The sequence below is a fragment of the Ostrinia nubilalis genome, chromosome 9, assembly GCF_963855985.1.
Source record: "Ostrinia nubilalis chromosome 9, ilOstNubi1.1, whole genome shotgun sequence".
Taxonomy (NCBI): domain Eukaryota; kingdom Metazoa; phylum Arthropoda; class Insecta; order Lepidoptera; family Crambidae; genus Ostrinia; species Ostrinia nubilalis.
In genome coordinates, this window is record NC_087096.1 from 2,686,827 (window position 1) to 2,713,506 (window position 26,680).

Below are 26,680 nucleotides of genomic sequence, written 5' to 3' on the forward strand. Positions count from 1 at the left end.
CGCGTGACTCTACACCATTACATTACTCTAGTACTACATATGTATTTTAAAAACTGTAAACCCTTGAAAAGGAGGCTGACAATAGTGACTGAGTTTCTTGCGCTGCTACTTCTCAGCACTGGTCCATGTATGGTCCCGAAGCAGTGGTAGAGTTTATACTGGGACGTGTAAAGTGCTTTTTGAAAGCCTTTTGCAAAAATAAATGACCTGATAAAGGTAGCAGGAAGGCGCTGGATGCAGGCCGCCACCAACCGTGCGATGTGGAAGTCATTGGGGGAGGCCTATGTTCAGCAGTTGACGTCCTATGGCTGAAATGATGATGATGAAAAATAAATGAGTTTTACTCTGTACTTAATTGAATAATTTTACTGGTCCTGTGTGTCTACAACCAAATAAATGATATTACCTTTCCTTCATCTCATTTATCTTTATCTTTTATCACTATTAGCCAATCCAACACTGGGCAAAATCATGCCTTGTTCGAAATTAAAATAAAAAACTTTAATACAACCCTAGAAGCACAATGTCAAGGATTTCCCGGAGATATTTTTTTAGAAACCATGATGGAGTAGTTAATTTAATTAAGCACATTATCAAGTACCTACTTCAGTAACCTTATGCAAATAAGTAAGTGGATATGTACTGGTTTCTGTGAATATTTAGTTTACATAGAAAGGAATATTACACAAAAACACAAAAATCAGTTCCTTTAGGAATTCCCGTCCCGGTTACTAATGATTTTAGTTTAGTAATTTCTAATAAATATTTATTTGAGTAAAAAATTTATTTTCTGACAAACTTAAATGAAAGCATTTTCCTCAAAGAGGTCAAGATCAGCAATTATAAGTATTTTAATCGCTTAATTACACAATTGAATAGCTATAATTAACAAAGTTTGAGAGTTAATATTCCAAATAGGTACGATACCAAACAAATTAATGTAATATATTTTGGACAATCGTTATTTTGACTCCTAAACCAAAATCAAATACAAAAATATTTTTTTTAATCCTCTAACGCGTTGGTGTCTTTGATATGGGGCATTAACTTTGGTCAAAATTAAAAACAAAAATAAATTACAGAATATATTTTATTCCAGTATTAAACCTTACAAATAAACAATCTTAACTTTACCTTTAGCATAATATATGCATTAAAATGAATATATTAACGTCAGAATCCAAAATTCTGAATAATAAAATATGGAGTCGTTATTATTTTGAAAAATACTAATTTTTTAGGTATTTTATTCTGACACCTTTTGCACTCGTATTCAAAACATACCTTCGTCAATGTTACCTTATTAATGTTATATTTACTTTTTAATAACTTATCGTCCATAAACCAAACCGAATCTCAAATGGGCAGGGTCGATTATTGCACTAAATCGCCTTTGAAACCACGAATTATACCCATTATGAAACTTTTTGTTATAAACCACAACCTCCATAGGCGAGTCTTGTTTTTTGTATTGTTACTGACGAGTTCTTCGTATTAGAACGACGCTCAAAATTCAATTCGATGAGGCTTTCGATAAGTTACATTTTAATATTCAGACAAATCACGGGATAAAACAAGATTTAGATTGAAATAAGTTTAGAGCGTCAGTTATCGTCGTAACACGGAACCTATAGTGAATATCATGCCTTGGGAAGAGCAACCCACCACCACCCATGGTTCTTCCTGCCTCACGGCGTACGAACCGAATCTCGGGAGAGCGCGCGGGTACTTGCTCTGGGCTCTTTTCCCCGGGCGCTTTGCTTGACTCCCTACAAATTTCTCTGATCCATGTCCCTTCTCATAGTCAATTCTCCCCCTTCTGGGGCTTGACACCACAAATACGGTACTTCGCGTCGGGCTGCTATCGTTGATAAATGTTATCACTTCGCCTGATTGTGTGCCAGGAGTGCGCGAACTCGCCTTGGGAAGAGCAGCAAAGGTTCACAATTACATACGGGGCTGGACATCAGTTGACTAGACTATAAGCCTAGGCGCAGACCACCGACTTTTAGTCGGCCGATAGTTGAGCCAGATTCAATTTGTATCAATCAATCATCGTCGCCCGTTTGGTGTAGTGGTCCAGGACAAACTACTATGCCGAGAGGTCCCGGGTTCGATTCCCGGCCGGGCAGAAATTGAAATGATGAATTTTCATTTCTGTGACGGGTCTGGGTGTTTTCTATGTATAATCACAGAATAATAATAAGTACTACGTACAGAAGTTTTACTTCGCGAAGGTATTTAAAAAAAATTATGCTCAATGTCATTAACAATATGGGGTAATTTAGCTTGTCTCAAGAGTCAAGCACCATTTTGTTGACAAACGTCACTGATCGGTATGGATCGGTACTGCGCCGAAGCTATAGGGCTGACTTCGGTAAAATGATGTGACGTGAGGTGCCAAATTGCAGAAAATGGCGGAGGAAATACATGATTTAGCATGAATTATCATGAATAATATTAACTACTTATTTACCTCTCAGTGTCTTCAGGCAACTTAAAAAAGTACATTCTGTGTTTTTATTATTATTTAGGCAGTTAAATACTGCACAGTATTTAAGTAGTACACCATTATCTTTATTTTTTCCATCATACACAAGAATACGCGTGCGTAAGTCAATGTTCGCTCGTATGTGAGACCTTGTCGAATAGTACTCCTGTAGGGGGCTATCGTGCGTGTTTTGTTTTCGATGTAAACTTGCGGAGATGAACAGGCCTGGTATAATAAGTATGTATTTACAAAAAAAAAGTATTTAAGTATGTTTATATCCGTTGTCTAGTACCCATAGTACAAGCTTTGCTCAGTTTGGGACCAGCGCGATAGCGGCGCAGTGTAAAAATGTCCAAGGATATTTTATTTAATCGGTGTAATGTGCGCACTTTCATACATCTCCATACTGATTAACAGCCCGACCCAACTATCGGCCAACTAAAAGTCGGTGGTCTGCGCCTAGAATAAAAAGAGTTTCTTAAGTAATATGCCAATTTAAGTAGTAATTATTAGCGCACTAACAGAGGCCTATACTTCCATCATGGTGGCTGATGGCTACTATTTTTTTACATTATAATTATCTTCGTTATGTATCTTTAATTGCAGTGCACACCGGTTGGTTGTCGTAGCCGAGTTTCCGCAGGTCCTTGGAAACCATTGAGAGAGCCACGACCACACTGCCATAGGATTCTGTGCGCAGCACTGGAACAAATAGAAACCGTTAAAAAACAAGAATTTTGAAACCATAAATCAAATTAAATTAAACAAAAAAAAGAATATTTGGAGGAAAAAGTAGTTAGAAAACCGGCCAACCTGGAAATCATTGGGAGGCGAGGAGGTCTGCCTATTTTTAGCAGCAGCCGTCCTATGGCGCTGAAATTACGATGACAATGATAATGAAATAATGATGATGATAGTTTGAAAAACATTTTTATCGACCCGATCGGGCATCGAACCCGGACTTTCGCCATAGTGTCGTCGAACTATTGTAATTTACATTTCAATTAAAATATTTTGGCAATAAAGATCTATATGTCAATAAAAAATAAGGTTTACGGTATCTAATAATTACGCCCGTATTCACAAACGTTAATATGAGGTCTCACAGTGTGGACGCACAGAGTGACACACGAACTAATTACAGAGCTCTATTCAACGCTGTGCGTTCGATTTGCTGCTTCACTTAATCAAGCATCGTTTGTGAATACGGTTGTTATTCTGGATTCGTAAAAAATACGGAGAAATAAGTTTCGTGCAAACATTGTTGGGTTTACCACGTAAATGCGTAAGACTGCTATCTAGACCAAAAGCCGACCTAGAACTGGGCATTGACACGTTTAGGAGCAATTACGAGCACGCCACCATCTTCATTCATTTCACCGTGATTCATAACTGCTATTGATAACTTATCGACTAGTCTAATTTATGCGACGCAACTAAGTAGTTCACGCGTTATGCAAAGTAGTAAGCGGATTATAATAATAACTAGTTCCAATTGGATTGAAATTAATCTTCAATACGATGGTTATTAAGTTGCAAAAGTATTTATTGTGATTGGCAACAAAAAATATACCTACACTGGTTTCTAGCACAGCAGGATCCCTATCTAAATAATTAGTGTTTATATTGTGACCTTCATTCATGTTTTTTACTTAGTCTTTACTTGAAATAATGTAGCTACAATTAAGTTGTTTGTAGTGGCTTCATAAGCACCAACTTATTTTTACATCTCTCTATGAAAATCTAATGCGTTAGCGTTACTAAATAAGTACATTTTTTTTAAACTTAGTGCATCTATCTAAGATAATTGAAAATGTTTTGATAACCTTGCAAAGCAACTTTTACTAAAGAAACATTTTAAGAGCTAGACGAAACATTTTTCATTTCAAAAAATAAAGTTTGCAAGAAGCATTATTATTAGGAATTAGACATGGATTTTCTGTAAGGCCCAGAACAGACGGTGAAACGCAACTGCAACGAAACTGCAAATTTCTGATGATTCTGATGAATGAAACTGAAACTGAAAGTTTCAAACTGGTCGCGTCATGTGTGGTCTCTCAACGGACGCTATGGCAGAAACTTAGTATAACCACAGAATAATAATAAGTAGTATAACTCAAAAGTAACTAGCAGTTGCAGTTTCGTTGCAGTTGCGTTTCACCGTCTGTTCTGGGCCTAAGTCTTACAATAGTTCTCCTTTCCTCCCGCCAACATCTTCGGGTCAGTCAGCTCAGGGCGCCGCCCCGTCATCCACGATAGCCACTCGCCCAACACAGTGGCGGCGCGCGGGCGAAGCAGTGGCGCTGTGGTAGCCCTGGCGCCGGCGGTCGGTGGCATCAGGACCAAAGCGTACCCGTGGAGGGAGTCCCCGCTAATCGCGTTCTGCGCCCTAACTGTGATGACTAGCTGTGGCCCTGGGTAATAAAAATTATAGGGAAATGCGCGTCATATTCTGCAGTTGCGTATTAAAAATTCGCGCATAGAATCGAAATTTAACTAAGTAGGTCATAGTCATTTATTCATTCAGGTCCTGTTTGTGCAAATCTTATCAAAGTTGTTAAAGATTTTCAGGCCAAACACAAAACGTAAGATTCAAATAAGATCACACAGTTATCAAGAGGGTAATGAGGATAAATTGACTTGGAATGACGAATGACTCATACAAAACCACTCACAACCAAATACATTCGTGCTGCTGAAGACTAATTCAATCGGCATGTTGAAGACTACCTTCTCAGGATCGCTTCCAGGGCAAGCCATCTGACTTGTTCCACTAGCCAGCCCCGAAACCGGGTCCCAATCGGGTCCCCAAACCACTTCATAATGCACGTACAATTGCTCGTCAAAAACTCCCGCCGGGAATACAACGTATTCTATCTGACCACTGAATGACACAAGAAACTTTGTAATACCATTCTCTTTCATTGAATCAGTGAAACTTTTACTTTTCAACTTGTTCGTAAACTGCTGGAAATTACACAACAAAAACAAAACAAACGTTGCCATGGTTACAAAATGTTGCCATTTTTCAAAAACCTTTTTTTCAAAACCGGAACTCGTACTGAAAATAAATCACTCGTTGGTAAAATTGGTAAACAGTTGCAGGAGAATTCCAATTTTTTTTAGAATTTTATTTACTTTATTTACTAGATTTTTTAAATGTTATTATTTTTCCGGTTTTTACTTTCCATAGACAAATTAAAACGTACCTACTTCCGTTATGCTGTTTTACCGACCCGCTTCCAAAAAATGTCACAAGATGGCACTGCATGTGCTTTCAAAAATCCCCATCGGCCACCATTGTTGAAGGCGATTTTATTCAATACTTTGACGAATTTTTGATTTTTTGTGATACTTTACGACGAAATATAACATTTTAATTATAAAGGTATGGTGCGCATCATCTAACAAGACGTTACCAAGAGATTATCGACTCCAAAAGTGATTATTTTCGAAACGTAGATGCGTTCAAAATGTCACGCGAAGTGAGCATCAGATTCGAGAACACCTTACCATGCACGAAATAAATCTAGATTTCTTTGAAATAAGTGGTCATACATTGTGAGAGAGTGGAGTTCTCTGTGTGAACTATTCATGGGATGCAGTGGTTATCAGAAAATTTAATGTGCGCACATGAAAACGTTTCGGAAGTTTCTGTACACGTCGTAAGGGAGCGCAGTTACGCGGGCGAAGGCTTCAAAGTTGCCGGCATCATTATGGTGGACTGAGAGAGTGTTTGTTGTCTGATTAGTGTTGAGTACGTGTTGTAAACAGTGCCGCGAGGAGCCGCGCACGATGTCCGGCGGGTCGCAGCACAACCCGAACGGCCGACAGTCGCAGTTGGGCCCCGGTTGGAGCCCTCTGCAGGTGGTGCATATTATTCCATTCTCATTCACGCTTTACTTACTCTATTTGCCAACAACCTAGCTTATAGACAAGTTCAGTGCTAAATAACAATGCTTGCATGAAAATAGTATAGTCCAGATGTTAAAATGTAGTTTAGGCACACAAACATTTCTTTGTGCACATTTTGCCAGTTGCACCTTTGTATGTGTGTGTGATGCAAGCAAATCAGCTGTTTGCACTGACAAGTAATCAAAGTGTAACAACACAGTTGCATAGTTTTCATGTTCAGATTAGAAAATTAAAAGTTATAAATAGCATACAAATCAGAAATAACTGAAGATTTATGTTTTACATTGAACCAAAGTGTAAGTCAGTGGAGCTTCAAGGTTGTTTATCTATGATGACATGAATTGTTTTTGTTCTGAGTTTTAGCTAAACTAGGGTTAATAAATAGGCATAGCAAAAATATTAATTGAGCAATATAATTGTTTGTGAAATGTACCTAATTAGTGAAACCCACTTATATGAGAGATAAGATTATTATTCCCACTAAAATGAGTATTATTGGCTATATAAAGTCATGATAACATAATGGAGTTGATTTGTGGAAAAGTACCACCTCAAGGTTTCATAATTTAAAACATCGGAAAAAAATACACATTGGTATGCATGACTGTATTGTCAGCCTTTTGTGAAAAAATAATTTTAAGTTTCATTGTGCATGTTTTGTGTTGTGCATGTAATTTATACAGGGTGTTAGGTAAATGGGTATATGAGCCGACACTAGCCCATGTTAACATGTGCATATAAATGGTATGGTGAAGTCAGAAAATTGATATCTTCATTTTAATTATTTTAATTTTCATATAAATCGGATTTTATAAAATTTATTTTGTATGAAAATAAAAAAAATAAAATGATGATATCAAATTTCTGACTTCACCATACCATTTATATGCCCATGTTAACATGGGCTAGTGTCGGCTCATATACCCATTTACCTAACACCCTGTATAAGGCTTGGTTGCATCACCTTATCTTAACTTAAACAAATGTCAAAAGTCTGTCAAACTTCCTACAAAAAACACCAGCTATATGGTTAAAGTAAGGTGGTGAAACTCAGCCTTAATGTAGCAATTTTATCATTAGATTAGGTTAAATTGACATCATAGCAGGTATAAATACCAATAATTTAGATACTATGCATATATTTTTCCTTAAAAACATATTAAGTTCCAGTAAAAGCAAACTATGACTAAATACTATGATAATTTATGTGCAATTGCAACTTGTTCTGAATGCATAAATTATGAACATGCACTTACGTTTGTTTCTCTTTTAAAATGTGTTCGGTAACTTTCCTGGAAAGTGATTATACTTACATAGTCATACAATAAACTATTTGTTTCAAGTTCTTTATTTTCCGTCTTGAGGAAAAACTTTAAACAAAATAAAAAAGTTTTTCAATTAAAAGCGGAAATTAATTTCAGTTGTAAAAAATATGAACACAAACAAGCATATTGTATACAAATTAATGTAGACACAAAAAATATCATTCAAACAACATTAAAGTAATTGTTTGAATGAACCAAAATGGGTGGTGTCCTGGGACCTTATTGTTTAACTCGGCACCTATCATTATCAATGTTACAGACAGAAACACAGTATGTGTTGTCAGAATTGGATGTACTTTAGAGTGATTAAGATCACAGCTGGGGCCTGGGCATTTAAGGAACGAGGTTCCTTTGCCTCTAAAAATAAAGTATAATATAATGACAATAGTGATGGCCAAGAGGTCGAACGCGGTACACCGGTCTACAGCGAAGACGATTTTGGTAGCCCACGAGAGTTAAATAAACTGAACAGAATCATGAAAAATTTTTTTTTCACTCTTCTAAACTGTACCTTGCAGTAGACCGCAAGAAATATTTTCGAACATAAGTAGACCTTACAGGTCAAAAGTTTGGCCACGCCTGATGTATAATGTGCGTACCTAATCAGCTATTACAGTTCATATTACTTTGCAATCACAGTAAATGTATAGCTGGTATTCTTCATGAGATGTTTAAAAATTTCTTGAGAGCTGACGAAGCCCCGGTTAATCCTTAGAGTCCCCGGGCCCTGGCCCTGGGCATGTGCCCAGACTACCTGCCTGAAAGAGAGGCCTGATTCAGTTAGATAAACACAATTAATGTTTGCCAGAGAAACAAATAGTATACCTAGTGCTTGACTCAGTTGGTGCCTGAGGCATAAAAGCTTCACGGAAGGGTGTTTTTGTGACAGTAAAATGTCAGCAAGACTTCATATCTTCAGATTTGTATGCTCTATCATGTCATAATGTCAATGTCACCCCTGCCGTGCCGCTCCCTAGCTTAACGCTCCGCACGGCCAATCGGTATGAACTTCTAGGGAACGTTTTAGAATAATGTGGTCCGGAGGAACCGCTCCGCTCCCTAGCAGTTCATACAGATCGGCTGTGCGGAGTGATCCGCACTGATTAAGTTAAGCGCTAGAAGAAATTGTACCGTTTTCACATATTGAAAGTCAACGAAACCATCAGTTACAGGTGGCAAACTTCCTGGCGCGCGCGCCCCAGGTGCACATGGCTGCCGAACGCGGCGTCACGTGGCACACGCCGACGCCGCCGCCGCACCTCTACCACGTGCCGGCGCCTTCGCCCCCTGACCCTCTGCAGGTAAATGACACCTCTGCTCCCAATCCCACACTCCGGTCCGTGAGCACGTAGAATTTTGTCCAATGACCCCTAACTACCCATCCTTATCGCTCGCGCGTATTTATATTGCTGTTGCGACTGTGCGACTGGCACCCGCAGTGAGTGTGCGAGCGCGATAGCAACATAATTACGCGCGAGCGATAAGGATGGGTAGCTTGGGGTCATTGGACAAAATTCTACGTGCTCACGGACCAGACTATAACAACTGCCTCATTTCAACGTTGCGGGTCCAATGACAATTTAACTTTCTAACGGGACAAACTTGACCTTCACTGGTTGGGTTTTTATTGGCGTTCAAGCTGTAGGTCCTGGCTACGCAGGAGTTGCAGCGGTGGGCATAGTCCCTGCCTCATCATTTCAGCCACAGGACGTCCACTGCTGAACATAGGTCTCCCCCAATGATTTCTATATCGCCCGGTTGGTAGCAGCTTACATCCAGCGCCTTCCTACCTTTATGAAATCGTTGGTCGACCTTGTGGATGGATGTCAACAAATTGGACGTGGACGTCAAAGACGTGGCAATCCGTGGACATTGAAAAGACGTGGAAATCCGCGGGTCTTTGTCCAGTAGTGGATGGAGTTTGGTTGAAATAAACAGATTCAACTATTATTAGTTGGACTGAACTGATCATAAGTATGTAATGGACTTAACCTAGATCCTCAATACCTTCCATCGATTGGCAAGCAAGTGGATCAAGCTCACCCTAACCAAGCTGTGAATGTAACCCAAGACTTTCAGGTCCTGCAACTTTCTAACCACAACTGCTAGGTTGAACAGAATGGGATCATGGGATGTCTGTTTTAAGTATTTATTGTACAACTGTACATATTCATTAACCAGTTGCCAAATTAGCAAATCATTTAACTTAGGACTAAGGTGAAAAGCTTGTACAAAATCTTAAACTCCTTTCACTATCACTCATATTCATTTTAGAACATCACTAAAATCCGTGTAATACATTATGCTAGGTCTGCCGATCTGTGGTCGCCGCCCTAGAACTTTTCTGCCTCAACGTCCATCAGTTCTATAAACTCTATGCCCTTCCCACTGCCACCACAGAATAAGTAATAGTACAGGTACAGAAGGATTACTCCGCAAGACGATTTAAATAAATGCGAGTCTTGCTACGACGCGATACAGTGGAATTCAGCTCGCACAGCACTACGTACCTACAATTTTATTCACCTACAAGTTTTGTCTCTTTCTATCGCGTGCCTCTGAACTCTTCTTACGCTATTAGGGTTGCTGTCTAGTGAAAAAATAATTAATCTACTTATTTGTAATGACCTACGTATGTAGGTATGTATGCATTCATTATGGTAAACCTTGGGAGAGGCCTTTGTCCAGCAGTGGACGTCATTTGGCTGAAACGAACGAACGCATTCTGAGCAGTAGTAAAAGTCATAGTAGGTTAGGTTCCTATACTATCCTAAGAATTATTGATTACCTACATGGCCAACATACCTTTCAGCATCTTTGGGAAGCGAAAAAAAAAAGATAAATCCGGTAGATTACTTTTCGAATTTAAACACCCGAACGCCGCACAATATTTCTTTCTCTTTATTTCTATTTTTAAATAATACTTCGATCATAGAATTATAATCATACTACAACGCACGCCAGCGTCCTGACGAGCGCGCGCGTGACACTCGACTGATATAATACCCGCCGGCGGGGCGCTTCGCTGTAGGTAATTATCGGATGTACCGCGCGGAGTGAGCCAGGCCTGCTGCCACTTAGTTTGGCTATTCTACTGGCTATGTTGATTACTTTGGTTCTCCTATGGATCTCTTCATTTCTATTCGATCATGTAGAGAAACTTTGAGCATAGCATGCTCCATAACATTATAGATGGTTCTTGCTCCATTTTATCCATAGTGGAAGAGAGCTTCAAATATACCCGAAAATCCACAAGTAAAAGACTAGACCTTAAGCGACGTTTAAACTAGCAATAAAACTTGCAGAAGTTAACTTCCGCAATCTGTCACTACTGTGTAAATCTTGCAGAAGTTTGCTTGCCACAGCTGTTTACACAGTGGTAAACAGCTTGCAGAAGTCAAGTTTTGTAAGTTTATTGCTAGTCTAAACCTCGCTTACAGCTTTGTATCTGGCGACCTACAAATTGAACTAAATGTGTGGCACAGAGCATACACTGTTCCTATTATTATGCCTTACTTAGTACTGTTTTTTTTTGTTCTCTTACTTATAGTCCGATTTTTAATTCGACGGAATTCTGACAGCTGTCATTTTTTGACAATTCAGATGTAATAAGCCTTTTTTGCTTTGAATTATTAATAAATAATATGAAATGAAATTTCATGAACTACAACTTACAAGAATGAACTATTGTTTGTTTTGTGAATTCAATGTACACTAATTACTATGTACATTTTAGAGATTAAATAGAAAAAAAACGTGTTTTTAACACAGTAAAACAACATATTATCATAAAAGAAAATATGTATTGATCATCAATCATCATTATCGTCATCATAATCAACTTGGATTATAAAATTGGCATCTTGTTAAATTGAATATTTTATGAAGCTAAGATTTTATTAACAAAAGGATTTTCATAAAAAAGGTTTGTAACCCATGGATTATTGGCCAGGGAGTCCAGTAATAGAAAAATAATTTCCCAATTTTTTTTGTAACTTCAAAAATATGATAATAAAAATTCAAATAACCATTTTGAAATGATCAATACATTTTTAAGCCTTAGTTTTTCAAGTGAAACCTTAAATTCAAGAAAGGATTATTTTTTAATTTGTGAAAATGCTCTCCATTCTTAGTGGGAATGTTTCTATGTTAGCAACACTTCTGAAATGTCAAAATTCCGTCGAATTAAAAATCAGAGTTTAGTTTATACACCAGATAGTTTGACATGCTCTTTGGTCATGCCATGTTGACCTCCATAATAATTCATAATAAATTATGTAGGTATAACATTAACATACATCATTTAAACACTGAAATATGTATAATTATTTTTTCACAAGACTGAAAAATCTTCGAGACACTTGATCATAAACATTTGCCCTGCCCCCATGGTAACCGATCTCAGGAACTGTTTAGTTCAGAGAGTCATTAACTATTTAGTAGACAAAGATTCTTCTTATTTCCTTTTTGCAGACTAGAATCCTATTTCAGCTAGTCATATCACGAGTAATAATAAACATGGTTTACAAAATTATTTGGGCTGATTCTAAATAACCACATGAGCCGCCGTCTGGAATAAAACATTATAGTGATTGTAATTAATGCTATAGTTGCTTAACCGCAGTTAGTTAGTCAAATCATAACATTACATGTATTTCGGAAACCTATCACAACTTATTTTTCCTTGGCAGCACACTAAAGTGCAAAGTACACTTCATAACTTTTATTACATGTGTTCTTTTGTATGGTTTCCATTTAATACACACAATCTATGTAAATAATGACTTCATAATCGTCATTTATTGATAGAATCTATAATTCAAGGATATGTGCATCCGTTGTCCTAAGATATTGGTTCACATGCGTACTAGAGCGTAACTTCCCTATTTTAAAATATACTTATTCGATATCGTTTCCTGTATTTGTCTTGGAAAATTGCTAAGGCCAATATGCATAAGTGAGTACCGATTTGGTATCGGCCGATTCTGCATATAAATTAGAATTGGGCCCAACTATCGGCCAACTAAAAGTCTGTGGTCTGCGCCTAGTCTAAAAGATATGTAATCCTCAAATTCACTTTACTGCTGTCAAGTGTCAACGGTCAACCTTTAAGGCAGTACGAATGCCGAATAATATTGCAGCTTTGTATCTAGGCTTGCATCAAGAACCTGTTGTACCTATAAAGGGTTAACTCTCCCTTAATTTTACTGCTCCCCAACTAAAATTGGTGCAACAGGTGACGAGTACATCGCACATCGAGTATGCCTCTGAGTTGGACGTGATTTTCGAAGGGGACGAAAGTTTCTCTGGTCTCAGAACACTTGTTGCGCCGAATCGGTATTCAAAGTGGGTGACCTGATGCACTTTTCTAATTCTGTAATTTATAATTTGCCTTCGTGTTGACTGTTGACGCACGCAAGGATTATGTGAAAGACACCAGCTGGTGCTTTATTGATTCTGAATGCTAACGAATGTACAAATGACAGCATAAAAAGCTAAACAATTTGGAATCTAATATGCTTGTAATAAGTGTTACTTTACAACAAAAAGTCCTATACTGTACAAGAAATTAATAGGTAATATGCATCGATTTTAAAAGTTAATAAATTATGTATAAATAAACACTTTAATTAAATCATAGAATTTCTGAAAAACTAGTATTGAAATCGGACTGGAAACAAAAAGTTACAAGTGTTTTTTGTATGGAAATAGCTGAGCGTGACGTCAAATCTCACCCCCCCATAGTTCCTAACTTGTATGAGACTGCGTGTCGTTCTAACATGACCAATGACGTCATGAGATCTCTAACGTTTATATCTTAGGTGTCTTGAAATTTTTGTGAAAGACGCACTGATTGATTTGATAATAACAAAGCTACTGAAATGTGAGAAATAAAAAAACCTTGCATATTCCCTATTATAACTTTACTAATGCTTCTTATTTTTCATCATCATTATCATAAAGGTTCACTGCAGATTACAATCTTCATTCATCATTTCCAACAATAATGAACACCTTACATAAACATTATTTTACCCATTGCCATTTTATTTTGTTGCTATACTAACATAAGTTTAACTAGTGCAATCTTGATTGGATGTAGGAGATGTTTGCAACGTTGCAGGCGATGAAAAATGCCGGCGGCAACTCGGTGTTCCGGCACACCGCCACCCCGCCGGAATTGTACCGGCACACGCCGACCCCGCCGGATAAGCACTTGATGAGGTGAGTCAATATTTTTGTAATAATATTACACATTTTTCTATAAAAATATTATTTCTTACTAAAACATTGCCACGATTATTGATGTATGATGGATAAATCCAGCTTCTAACCCAAGTCTTTCCTATAATCGACGAGAATAGGTTTTGTTCTAGTTAAAAGTTTGTTTTCTACTGTTGGGTCGGTTTGTAGCAACTGAGGTAACAAGGTCACAACCCTGATTGAGATAGATGGTCATAGACTTTAAGATACGCTATAGGCGTCTGATATGGCTCAGTTAGAAGTTTCATAATCGGAGTCCATGGCTTAACGTGCCCTCTGAAGCACGAATTCACATTTTTCTCTAACAATTACGAACAAATTAATACTATTGCTGATTTCAATGTGCCCTCGACTGAATCGCGTTCTACGACCCGCTGAAAGAGTTAGAATTTAAGAAAGTATGTTTATTTTAGACACACCCCTTCGCCGGGCGACGTCAAATCGGGAGCGTCCATGCCACAGCCCGAGCTCTACCCACACTTGGGGCCTGGCAGAGGTAAGTTACTGTTTTACCTACTTATTCATTGGACACTTACCATTTTAGGGTTTATATGCTAAGTGTTTTTGTATCCACTACGCAGGAAACTTCGCGCACGCTATACAAATGTTAATGCAAAAATTTCATTAAAAAATAAAGCGTTGTGGTTCATGCTCACCGACGTATGAGTTGTCTTTAATATTGTCACGTTGCTAAAACTCCGTTACAAAAATAGAATGTAAGATTCAATACAGTATTAACGCCATTCTTTGTGTATTTCGTGTATCAAAACATGAATATTCATTAGGTGCAAATAATGATTTAATAATAATTCCAAGCTGAACGTAACACTTGTCGAATGCTTCTAAAATCAATACGACTTAAAGTAATGATATTAAACTTAAACCAAATTCTAATGTAATCTAATTATTCTACGAAGTAACCTTTTTGTTTTCATGCATTAATTCGTTGAAACGGATTTATACATAGATGTATAGGTTTCTTTTTTGAACCAATGGGCAGTGTTGGCAATGCATGGAATAGAATATCATTTTCAACTCTCTGAGGTTCTTAAAGTCAGAATGTTCCTATGTTATTTTTTGTTTGAGTGCTCATCAATTAGCGCCATTGTAAAGCAAGGTCAATGACACCTCTGTAGACTATAATATACAAACATGTCGTTAGGTACAAAAACGGTAGCCCTCATTGGCTAATAAAAATTAAACCAAGCTTGAATTAGACCAACACTTAGTGCAGCATGAATACCCAGGATATCATAAGGCCCTGTTTCCACCAAAGCGGAATTTGGATTGGAGAATGAAATCTGATTGGTTATTCAAAACATTTCTCTGATCCGCCTTGATGGACCCGGGCCTAGCACTACATTGAGGAACTAGCGCCGGTAGACTATTCTGGTGAACCCACGCGTAAAGGTGAGTATAGACTAGCTAGAGCATTTACTTGTATCAGAACAACGAGCCGCTCTATGAAAATGTTCTAGTATCAGTATCACCCATTCACGAACCAAACTTCTTACATTTTACCTGTATTGTACCATTCGCAAGAACGTTATATTACATAGAAATGCTCTAGTCTATACTCACCTTAACACAAGCATATTTAGCTTACCACTCGTGGTTAAAGGGATAAAAAAACGCTACATTACTCCGCAGACAAGCTAGTCCGGCCCGAGGATCTGCTGGCATACGCTCGCGTGGGTGTGGACTTGTCATTAGCCGGCGCGCGCGCGGCCAACGGCTCGCCCGCGCCGCATCCAGCCTCGCCCGCGCTGTCTGTACGGGACGCGCCCACCATCAACAGTCTCATAGGTCAGTGGGGTTACAAATGACAGCCGAAGAGTGGGAAATAATAGACACGCCCACTATTAACAGTCTTTCACATTTAGGCGATTTAGCAGCGTGACAAACGCGCGACAGACGCGCTGCCGATAATTTCATACTATATGACAGCGGATGCAGGCCTTCACATTATAAAAACGCCGCTGCCGCGCTGCTGTCGCGCTTCTCACGCCCTAATGTGAAAGTGGCCTTATAGCTTTACAAATGGTGACAGCCGAAGAGTGGGCAATAATAGACACGCCCATTATTAACAGTCTCATAGGTCAGTGGGGTGTAGTGATGATAGATCAGTGGAGGTTTGAAGTGATGTTTGCAGATGTTGTCAGCCTGATGAACTCATTGTCAGATTGGAATCAGTGGAAGATTGGAGTTTTGCAGGAACGAGTAGAACTAGAGTATGCGCCGGATGCCTAGACAGGCTCCGCCCCATTAAACATTTGTAATCTTAAATTGTGACCAGCGTTGTTGGATTCATGATAAGCACTATCCATAAAACTAGCTTTTAACAATACATATTGTGAATCTGGCTGTGGTCCAAATTAATAAATAAAAAAAAATAAAAAAATATGCAGCGTGAGGTCACAACTGTGGTGATGTTTTGTTCATTTGCAGCTGATTAGTAAGTTTACGACTATAGTTCAGCATTAGCATCAGACTGCCGCTTTGCCAGTCGATCGCTATTTGAATCCCGTCGCTGCACTATAGTCGTTGAAGTTGTGAGGCTCTCCCTGCCAGATGGGCAGGGCAGGGCCTACTCACTAAAACCTGACGTTGTCCGTCGTGTCCTCCCAAAGTTTTTGAGACGGAACTGCGAATTATTGTCTGAGCTAGAGGGCCTAGACTTCCTTCGCGGCTCCGCCCATAATTCAAGATTCATAAATTAATAAGATTTTTATGGATTTGACATTTTGAGCTTTTGACATTATGCGCCTAAATGCCAGACAACAAGCACATAGCTGACTTGGTAAGGTTAACCTACTCAATTTTAGACAAGATGATAGACATGAAGTTGTCGTCTAGAGACGATAAGACCTCATGGCACGCATTCTAAGTCGACAAATTGCGTAATTCCAGAAGCATCCTGTGGGTCTAGACAAAGTGCAAATTATAATCGGAAACCAGTCGAAAAGTGGTCGAAAAGCCCCTTTTTTGTATGGAGTTTTGACGGATTCGATTTTCGATTCGATCAAAAAGTGCGTTTTGTCTAGGGGGGCTGAAATACATAGCAAATCTCAGAGCAGTTTTGGAGCAAATTGTCAATACAACGTGTCAAAAATGGAATGTTTTGTTTGACAGCACGCGCCGCACCGCGCCACGGGCACGCGCGGGTAGACGCGCTGCTGGAGCGGCTCGCGCCCGCGCCCGCCTCCCCGCACTCCGTCATCGTGCACCCGCGCGCCGCGCCCACGCCCTCCCCGCCCTCCTCCAACGAGGTCAGTGCCCGCGAGGGTAGTACGCTAGCCTCGTCACAGCTGGAGCGGCTCGCGCCCGCGCCCGCCTCCCCGCACTCCGTCATCGTGCACCCGCGCGCCGCGCCCACGCCCTCCCCGCCCTCCTCCAACGAGGTCAGTGACCGCGAGGGTAGTACGCTAGCCTCGTCACAGCTGGAGCGGCTCGCGCCCGCGCCCGCCTCCCCGCACTCCGTCATCGTGCACCCGCGCGCCGCGCCCACGCCCTCCCCGCCCTCCTCCAACGAGGTCAGTGACCGCGAGGGTAGTACGCTAGCCTCGTCACAGCTGGAGCGGCTCGCGCCCGCGCCCGCCTCCCCGCACTCCGTCATCGTGCACCCGCGCGCCGCGCCCACGCCCTCCCCGCCCTCCTCCAACGAGGTCAGTGACCGCGAGGGTAGTACGCTAGCCTCGTCACAGCGCGCGCCGCGAGTAAAGCCCGGTCTCTGTCGCGACTGTGCGACCGGTGCCCGCAGTGAGTGTGCGAGCGCAACAGCAACATAATTACGCGAGCGATAAGGATGGGTAGCTTGGGGTCAATGGACAAAATTCTACGTGCTCAGCGACCAGACTATAGATGCGCTGCTGGAGCGGCTCGCGCCCGCGCCCGCCTCCCCGCACTCCGTCATCGTGCACCCGCGCGCCGCGCCCACGCCCTCCCCGCCCTCCTCCAACGAGGTCAGTGCCCGCAGCGAGGGTAAAGCCCGGTCTCCGAGCACGTAGAATTTTGTCCAATGACCCCAAGCTACCCATCCTTATCGCTCGCGCGTAATGAGGGCTATCGTTTTAGTGCTCACCACTGTAGAGTAAGGTCCTGTCACTTGCTAGTAGCGAAGACAGTGGCACCAACTGGTGAGCGCTAAAGTGGTAGGAGGACTATCGCATTTGCACTCATCAAGATGGCGCCACCGTAGAGTAAGGTCCTGTCAATCGCCAGCGGTGCCAACTGTTAAGTATAAAAACGATAGCCCTCATTATGTTGCTGTTGCGCTCGCACACTCACTGCGGGCGCCCGTCGCACAGTCGCGACCAGACTATAGACGCGCTGCTGGAGCGGCTCGCGCCCGCGCCCGTCTCCCCGCCCTCCTCCAACGAGGTCAGTGCCCGCCGCGAGGGTAGTACGCTAGCCTCGTCACTAGGTCTAGGTCTCCGAGCACGTAGAATTTTGTCCAATGACCCCAAGCTACCCATCCTTATCGCTCGCGCGTAATTATCGCGCGTTATTTTATTCGCGCGTAATTATTAGTCCCGACCTCATGGAGGACAGCTTTGGTGCACCCGATCCCTAAAAAAGGTGACCGCTCAAATCCGTCCAACTATAGGCCGATAGCAATCACCTCCTTGTTCTCGAAGATAATGGAATCCATTATCAACAGCCAGCTCCTTCGGTACCTAGAGGCCCACCAGTTGCTAAGTGACCGACAGTACGGTTTCCGTGGAGGTCGCTCGGCTGGTGATCTTCTGGTCTACTTGACACATTGTTGGGCACAGGCGATCGAGACTAAGGGGGAAGCATTGGCGGTCAGTTTGGATATGGCGAAGGCCTTCGATCGGGTTTGGCACAAAGCGCTTCTTTCGAAGCTCCCTTCCTATGGGCTTCCCGAGAAATTATGCGGATGGGTCGCCAGCTTTTTAGCAGACAGAAGCATTAAGGTCGTTGTCGACAGTAAATGCTCAGACTCTATGTCTGTGAATGCTGGTGTCCCCCAAGGCTGTGTGCTATCGCCTACGCTCTTCCTTCTGCATATCAATGATGCGGCATTCATTGCTATGCGGACGACAGCACGGTTGATGCCGCTTATACCGGCCGCGCAAATATCTCTCGGGAGAACGTCATTGAGAGCCGTAACAAACTTGTGTCCGACATTGAAACCTCCTTGAAGGAGGTCTCAGACTGGGGTCGACGCAATTTGGTCCAATTTAACCCTACAAAGACACAAGTTTGCGCGTTCACCGCCAAAAAGTTGCCGTTTGTCGTATCCCGCTGTTTCGAGAGCACTCCCCTAACTGCCTCAGCCAATATCGGAATCCTTGGTGTCGACATATCGAGCGAAGTCCAGTTCCGTGGTCATTTAGAGGGTAAGGCTAAATTAGCCTCGAAGAAGCTTGGTGTGCTCAATAGATCGAGACGGTATTTCACTCCAGCCCATCGTCTGCAACTTTACAAGGCGCAGGTTCGGCCTCATATGGAATACTGTTCTCATCTTTGGGCAGGTGCGCCCCAGTACCAGCTTCTCCCTCTGGACCGCATTGAACGGAGAGCAGCTCGAATCGTTGACTGCCAGGACATTTCGGATCGGCTTGACCCCTTGGCGCTGCGTAGAGATGTATCCTCACTGTGCATATTCTATCGCATGTATCACGGGGAGTGCTCCGAAGAATTATCCGGACTTATTCCTGCCGCCACTTTTCGCCACCGATCTACCCGACAGCACTTCCACCCCCATCACTTAGATGGTTGGCAGTCCACAACAGTACGTTTCTCTAGAAACTTTCTGCCCCGTACAACCAAACTGTGGAATGGACTGTCGTCTGCGGTGTTTCCGGACGGATACGACCTGCAAGCTTTCAAGAGGAGAGCGTATCTTTACCTTAAAGGCCGGCAACGCACCTGTAACGCCCCTGGGTCTGCGGGTGTCTATGGGCGACGGTAATCACTTACCATCAGGTGATCCGTTTGCTCGTTTGCCTCCTATCACATAAAAAAAAAAAAAAAAAAAAAAAAAAAAATATGTTGCTGTCGCGCTCGCACACTCACTGCGGGCGCCCGTCGCACAGTCGCCGCACTCCCCGCCCTCCTCCAACGAGGTCAGTGACCGCTGTGATGTAGTTTAGGCATAGTGTAACGCCACAACGATTTTTTTAGGACGTCATCCTTGAATCAATCTTTTAGGAACGTCATCCTTATTTTAGTTTAGCAGAGCAACAATTATCGTACTTAGCCTCTTGATTAAGCCTATGTGGGGTAGCCTGTCTCAGCCGCTGCAAGGTTCTGGTAAGTAATGACGCTAATGATTGGAGAATTTGAGCCTCCAACTGCTCCAAAACTGTAAATGAAACCTGTTTTGAGACAAATAAATACTTTCTATTCTATTCTATTCAATATTTCTTACTGTACATTCTTGACCGTTTCCACTCATGTCTATATGTTACGGTCAAAGTGATAAATGTGAAAATTATGAATAATCGCCGGTTATTATGAATAATTACCGCATGATTTGGTAAATGTGATTAATATGAGGTCATTTAAGTGTGTATAAAACTAAATAGGCGGCTTAGGGGTGGCCCAAGGGCCACCCCCGCCGCACCTTAACCTATTTTTCACTTTAAATCAAAACATTATGTTATAGGCATCATGGAAAAGTAATATTATGCAAGAAACATTCCAAACTCATTATGCCAAATTATATTAATATATGATATCAAAACGTTCAAAAGTTTGGCTGTACACGAGCACGTACACAAGATGATGTTCTCTTTTATGAAATTTGTTAGTACTAAGGTTGAATTATTAAATAATCACTGTTAAATGTGATTAATTTATCACTTTTACCGCGACTGTCGGTAATTATTCATAATAACCGGTTATTATTAATAATTTTCAATTTATCACATTAACCGTAACATATACATCTACTAATACTGCCATCTCTCCGTTACAGGATTCAGCAGACTCCTGCGGCGCGCCGCCCGGCTCGAAAAGGAAACGAAAGCCCGAGCGGACGATACGCGTCCCAGCCGCCCCCGCGCCGGCCGCGCCTTCCCCGCCGCCCCCGCGCCTCGCCCCGCCCACCCCCACCCCCGAACCCCCCTCCCTACCCGCCCCCCCTCCAGCCGTTGAGCCCCCTCGTCCCCCCGAACCCCCGAAACCAACCGAAAACGGCGAAATCAAAACGAACGGCCCCGAGAGACCCCCCTCCCCGCCGCCCCCGCCGCAGCAGCCGGCGCGGCCCCCCGCCCGGAGAAAAACCAGATCAGGCTCCGCGGAAACCATCGACGACATCGCCGCCATGATCGCGTCCACCGACCGGCCGCCTATTGACCCGGTTATCCCACCGGTGTCAACCGAGCCGCCGGTGACGGTCGACAACCTGAAAAGCGTCTTAGCGAGCCCGGAACCGAAACTGGAGCCCGAGATTCGGCAGTCGCCGCCGCAGATCGAGGAGAAGCCCCCCGAAGCGCCGCCGGTCGAAGCGGCGGCTGCACCGCGGCGTCGGAACGCTCGGACCTCCAACTCGGAGTCAGCAAACGTCCCAGTGGAGTCTCCGTCGGAAGCTAAGCCAGCTGAACCAGAGCCTGATGCGCCTACTGCGGAGCCCACGGCTGCCAGCTTCGTGGAAGTGGAAAACCAACTGGAGAAAATGTTCGCGGGCATCGAGGAGCCGTCCGCGGACAAGGCAGATGACGGCAAGCCGCAGACGGCTAAGGCGAAGAAGCGGAGAAAATCCGCGCCCACCAAAGGTAAGAAAAATGATTAGATTTTTTACAGCGCAGTCTAATTATCAAGGATGGAATGTAATGTAATTAGGGTCAAATTTAATGCCAATTTTTGTAAAGTAGTCTCTTATATTTTCAGCAACTTTTTAAGAGGAGAAAGGAGACTTTAAAAAACAGCCCTAAAATGTATTTTTTAGCAAGATTACTTTGAGAAAATTTATTGAAACAACGATTTGTTTACATCAACCACCTATCATGTCATTATCATCTTCATAGAATATCATTTAGTCTCTAATGCAAATACACAACCCTCTCCAGTTTACCAGAGTCAAATATGTATCAGATTTGGTCTACATTCCTTTGGCCAGACGAGATAGGAAGGCCTGATGTTAGCATATTTCTCCCTTAGCAGCCCCTTCTAACAACCATGAGTGGGTTCTAGTCTACTCAGCCGCAACTATCCTTGGACTTTACTTGGTTATACCTGCGCAGTATTTTCATCATTATATTCGACGGTGACGATATATTCAAAACTGCCACGCGGTCTCGTGCTAGATGGGCGTCTTAAAGGCCACCTTCTATCAACGGGAGCGGGTGGTAAGTAACTTGCTTCTGAATGTATTGTAACTTCCTACTTTTTTATATTTTTAAACCGGCAGACGGTGGTGACTGAGTTTGTTGCGGCGCTTCTTCTCAGCACTTGCCAAATGTTTGTCTCGAAGCGCTGGTAGGGCAAAAAAAGAATGAGACATGTATAGGCTCCTTAAGAGCATTTGACGATTTGCAAGTACTAATTTAATTAGTCTAAACAAATAAAGAAAATTTTTCTTTTTTTTTTATTGAAAATCAAATATCTTCGTTCCACAGGCGAGCGCAAAGCGTCCCGGCGCGCCAGCCGAATGTCGACAGACGAAGGCGGTTTCCGACGCAAAGCCGCACGCAAGAAGGAGGCCGGCAAGAAGAAGGACAACAACAAGGACGCCTACGACTCCGGATCCAACGCCAGCTCGGGTCGCTCCCGCGGGCCCTACATACAGGTAAAGGTTCGTCCAAACCAACGCGATCAGCCGGCGTGCCGCGATGGCGACCAGACTTAATACGTTGATCGCCATCGCTGCACGTCGGCTGATCGCGTTGGTTTGGACGAACCTTAAGGGTAGTCTGATGTGAGGTCGTCTGAACTTTATCTCCGGTTTTTGCCTGCGTCTTCGCTGCCATGGATCTTGGTCTGTCACTCGTCTATCACAAAAAATCTATAGTGCGCGCGTCCCCTTTCAAAATACAAATGTCCTAGTAACTATAGCCTACTAATAACTCATGCCCGTTTTCACCATCAATCCCTAACTTTTAAGTGACCCCTATGGTAACACATAACAGGAATTTTGCTTTCATAGGGGTCACTTAAAAATTAGGGATTGATGGTAAAAACGGACATTAGTTTTTTATTCAGTACTTGGGCCCTTTCCAGGCCCGTTCCAAATAGCTTGCCCTGCCACGGTTGGCAGTAAAGAAGACCTTGTTGATTGAAAAATTTTATTTGCTGTTGACTGTGACTGCGACTGTTGATAAGAGCAGTCCAGCTGCTAACTGCTCGAGGTGTCCGTCAGCATTTAATTTAATGCGATTGAAAGTTTTGTGTTAAAAGCAGTCTCCAGCTTCAGACACTATTTTTTGTAAATACGGTTTTTGTTTATCAAAAAGGCCACGCCCAGATTTGGCTGACAAAAAAGTCATATTTACGGTCTGATACGCTCTGAAAAGCCCATATCTTTAGTTATTCACACACCAATATCAACGACTTATCAAATTCATCTCCAGATCCGCGGCCCGCGCGACTCACCCTTATCCGTGAGCGTGATCAACGCGTCAACGGGCGAAGAGGAAGAAGCGACGCTGGGCCGGCGCAAGGGCGGCGAAGAATTCCGCAACGGACTGCGAGCGCGGGGCCTTCACGCTAGCACGCTGGGGCTGCGATATGATGCCACTACACCGGATGTTACGTGGCTGTGCGTGTTCTGTGAAAGAGGCCCACATGCAGCTGGACTGGGGGATTTATTTGGGCCGTATACTGTGGAGACAGACTGCGAGGAATATAGGTGAGTTGGAATATTCAATTTAGAGCAATATTCTAGATAAATTCTAGCGCGCTAGGGCTGCGGTATGATGCCACGACGCCAGATGTCACATGGCTCTGCGTGTTCTGTGAACGGGGCCCTCACGCGGCAGGCTTGGGGGACCTATTTGGACCGTATACGGTGGAGACAGACTGCGAGGAATATAGGTGAGTTGGAATATTCAATTTACAGCATATTCTAGATAAATTCTAGCGCGCTAGGGCTGCGGTATGATGCCACTACACCGGACGTCACATGGCTCTGCGTGTTCTATTTGTGCCGTATACTGTGGAGACAGACTGCGAGGAATATAGGTGAGTGGATATACTTAGTACAATATTCTCGAGGATATGCTAGTACGCTGGGGCTGCGGTATGATGCCACGACGCCAGACGTCACATGGCTCTGCGTGTTCTGTGAACGGGGCCCTCACGCAGCTGGACTGGGGGATTTATTTGGGCCGTATACTGTGGAGACGGACTGCGAGGAATATAGGTGAGTTGATATCCTTAGTGCAATATTCTCGAAGATATGCTAGTATGCTGGGGATGCGATATGATGCCACGACGCCAGACGTCACATGGCTGTGCGTGTTCTGTGAACGGGGCCCTCACGCAGCTGGCTTGGGGGACCTGTTTGGGCTGTATACTGTGGAGACAGACTGCGAGGAATATAGGTGAGTTGATATACTTAGTACAATATTCGCAAAGATATGCTAGCACGCTGGGGCTACGATATGATGCCACGACGCCAGACGTCACATGGCTGTGCGTGTTCTGTGAAAGAGGCCCTCACGCGGCTGGACTGGGGGATTTATTTGGGCCGTATACTGTGGAGACGGACTGCGAGGAATATAGGTGAGTTGATATCCTTAGTGCAATATTCTCGAAGATATGCTAGTATGCTGGGGATGCGATATGATGCCACGACGCCAGACGTCACATGGCTGTGCGTGTTTTGTGAAAGAGGCCCTCACGCAGCTGGACTAGGGGATTTATTCGTGCCGTATACTGTGGAGACAGACTGTGAGGAATATAGGTGAGTTGATATACTTAGTACAATATTCTTGAGGATATGCTAGTACGGTGGGGCTGCGATATGATGCCACGACGCCAGACGTCACATGGCTCTGCGTGTTCTGTGAACGGGGCCCTCAAGCAGCCGTACTGGGGGATTTATTTGGGCCGTATACTGTGGAGACGGACTGCGAGGAATATAGGTGAGTTGATATACTTAGTACAATATTTTCGAGAATATGCTAGTATGGTGGGGCTGCGATATGATGCCACGACGCCAGACGTCACATGGCTCTGCGTGTTCTGTGAACGGGGCCCTCATGCAGCCGGACTGGGGAATTTATTTGGGCCGTATACTGTGGAGACAGACTGCGAGGAATATAGGTGAGTTGATATACTTAGTGCAATGTTCTCGAGGATATGCTAGTACGCTGGGGCTACGGTATGATGCCACCACGCCAGACGTCACATGGCTCTGCGTGTTCTGTGAAAGAGGCCCCCACGCGGTTGGACTGGGGGATTTATTTGGGCCGTATACTGTGGAGACGGACTGCGAGGAATATAGGTGAGTTGATATACTTAGTACAATATTTTCGAGAATATGCTAGTATGGTGGGGCTGCGATATGATGCCACCACGCCAGACGTCACATGGCTCTGCGTGTTCTGTGAAAGAGGCCCCCACGCGGTTGGACTGGGGGATTTATTTGGGCCGTATACTGTGGAGACAGACTGCGAGGAATATAGGTGAGTTGATATACTTAGTAAAATATTCTCGAGGATATGCTAGTATGGTGGGGCTGCGGTATGATGCCACGACGCCAGACGTCACATGGCTGTGCGTGTTCTGTGAACGGGGCCCTCACGCAGCCGGACTGGGGGATTTATTTGGGCCGTATACTGTGGAGACAGACTGCGAGGAATATAGGTGAGTTGATATACTTAGTACAATATTCTCAAAGATATGCTAGCACGCTGGGGCTACGATATGATGCCACGACGCCATACGTCACATGGCTCTGCGTGTTCTGTGAAAGGGGCCCCCATGCGGCTGGGTTAGGGGACCTGTTTGGGATTGGGCCATACAAGTATACTGTGGAGACGGATTCTTAGGAGTATAGGTAAGTTGAAATATTCAATTTAAAATGACTTTCTCGATGGTGAATGCCAGCACGCTGGATGTCACGTGGCTATGTGTATTCTTCTCGTATGTGTGTGAAGTGGGGCTCTATTATGATGTGGATATGTAGTCGACTTTCGTTTGGAATTAAATTTTCTTGTTAAAAGTAGAAAAGTTTATAGTAGCGTCAGTATGTAAAACGTCTGGCTCTCGCCTACAGAGCGCTGGACGAGGCGACGCGGCGGCGTTACACAACCGGCGCGGGCACGAGCGAGGTGTGGCTGCACGCGGCGTGCGGCGTGTGGGCCCCAGGAGTCGTCGCGGCGGGCGCGCGCGTGTGGGGGCTGGCCCCTGCCGTGTGGGGCGCGCGCGCCGCCCGCTGCGGGCCCTGCGCGCGCCCTGGCGCCGCGCTCGCCTGCCGCGCCCGTCTCTGCCGCGCCCGCGTGCACCTCCCTTGCGCCGGCCCTGCCCGCTGGCAACTAGACGAAGACGCCTTCCAAGCGCTGTGCCCGCGACACGCGGCCGAACAATAGTGCGGTGACAATGTTAGTGCAGTGACTGTGACGAGTGACTCGAGTATCTGATACGCAGCTGTAATAAAATGGTGGCTTCGAAACTCATAATTTTGAGATTCTAGAAATGGTTGTTGGACTTGAAACTTTTTCTGTCTTGAAAGTCTTTACTGAGACCGAATGAATTTAATGGGCATATGGAA

General features: G+C 43.4%; 2 protein-coding genes across 3 annotated transcripts; one reads left to right on the forward strand and one right to left on the reverse strand.

Moving 5' to 3' along the window:
* Window positions 1-1,118: 1,118 nt before the first annotated feature.
* LOC135074906 (B9 domain-containing protein 1) lies at window positions 1,119-5,479 on the reverse strand. 2 transcript variants are annotated; one of them, XM_063969280.1, is made up of 4 exons: window positions 5,167-5,479; window positions 4,678-4,905; window positions 3,062-3,193; window positions 1,119-1,987 (listed from the first exon to the last, which is right to left on the reverse strand). In XM_063969280.1, exons 1-3 carry the CDS (start codon window positions 5,414-5,416, stop codon window positions 3,078-3,080), a joined length of 594 nt encoding a protein of 197 aa, XP_063825350.1. In that variant the 5' UTR covers window positions 5,417-5,479; the 3' UTR covers window positions 1,119-1,987; window positions 3,062-3,077. The 2 variants fall into 2 exon arrangements, with proteins under 2 accessions (XP_063825350.1, XP_063825348.1); XM_063969278.1 differs by having other exon boundaries at window positions 1,119-3,193.
* A 278-nt stretch (window positions 5,480-5,757) lies between these two features.
* LOC135074797 (basic proline-rich protein-like) lies at window positions 5,758-23,982 on the forward strand. Its single transcript, XM_063969178.1, has 10 exons — window positions 5,758-6,358; window positions 8,904-9,032; window positions 13,835-13,956; window positions 14,409-14,491; window positions 15,646-15,801; window positions 17,128-17,660; window positions 17,850-17,957; window positions 20,942-21,740; window positions 22,584-22,753; window positions 23,535-23,982. Exons 1-10 carry the CDS (start codon window positions 6,287-6,289, stop codon window positions 23,814-23,816), a joined length of 2,454 nt encoding a protein of 817 aa, XP_063825248.1. The 5' UTR covers window positions 5,758-6,286; the 3' UTR covers window positions 23,817-23,982.
* Window positions 23,983-26,680: the final 2,698 nt, after the last annotated feature.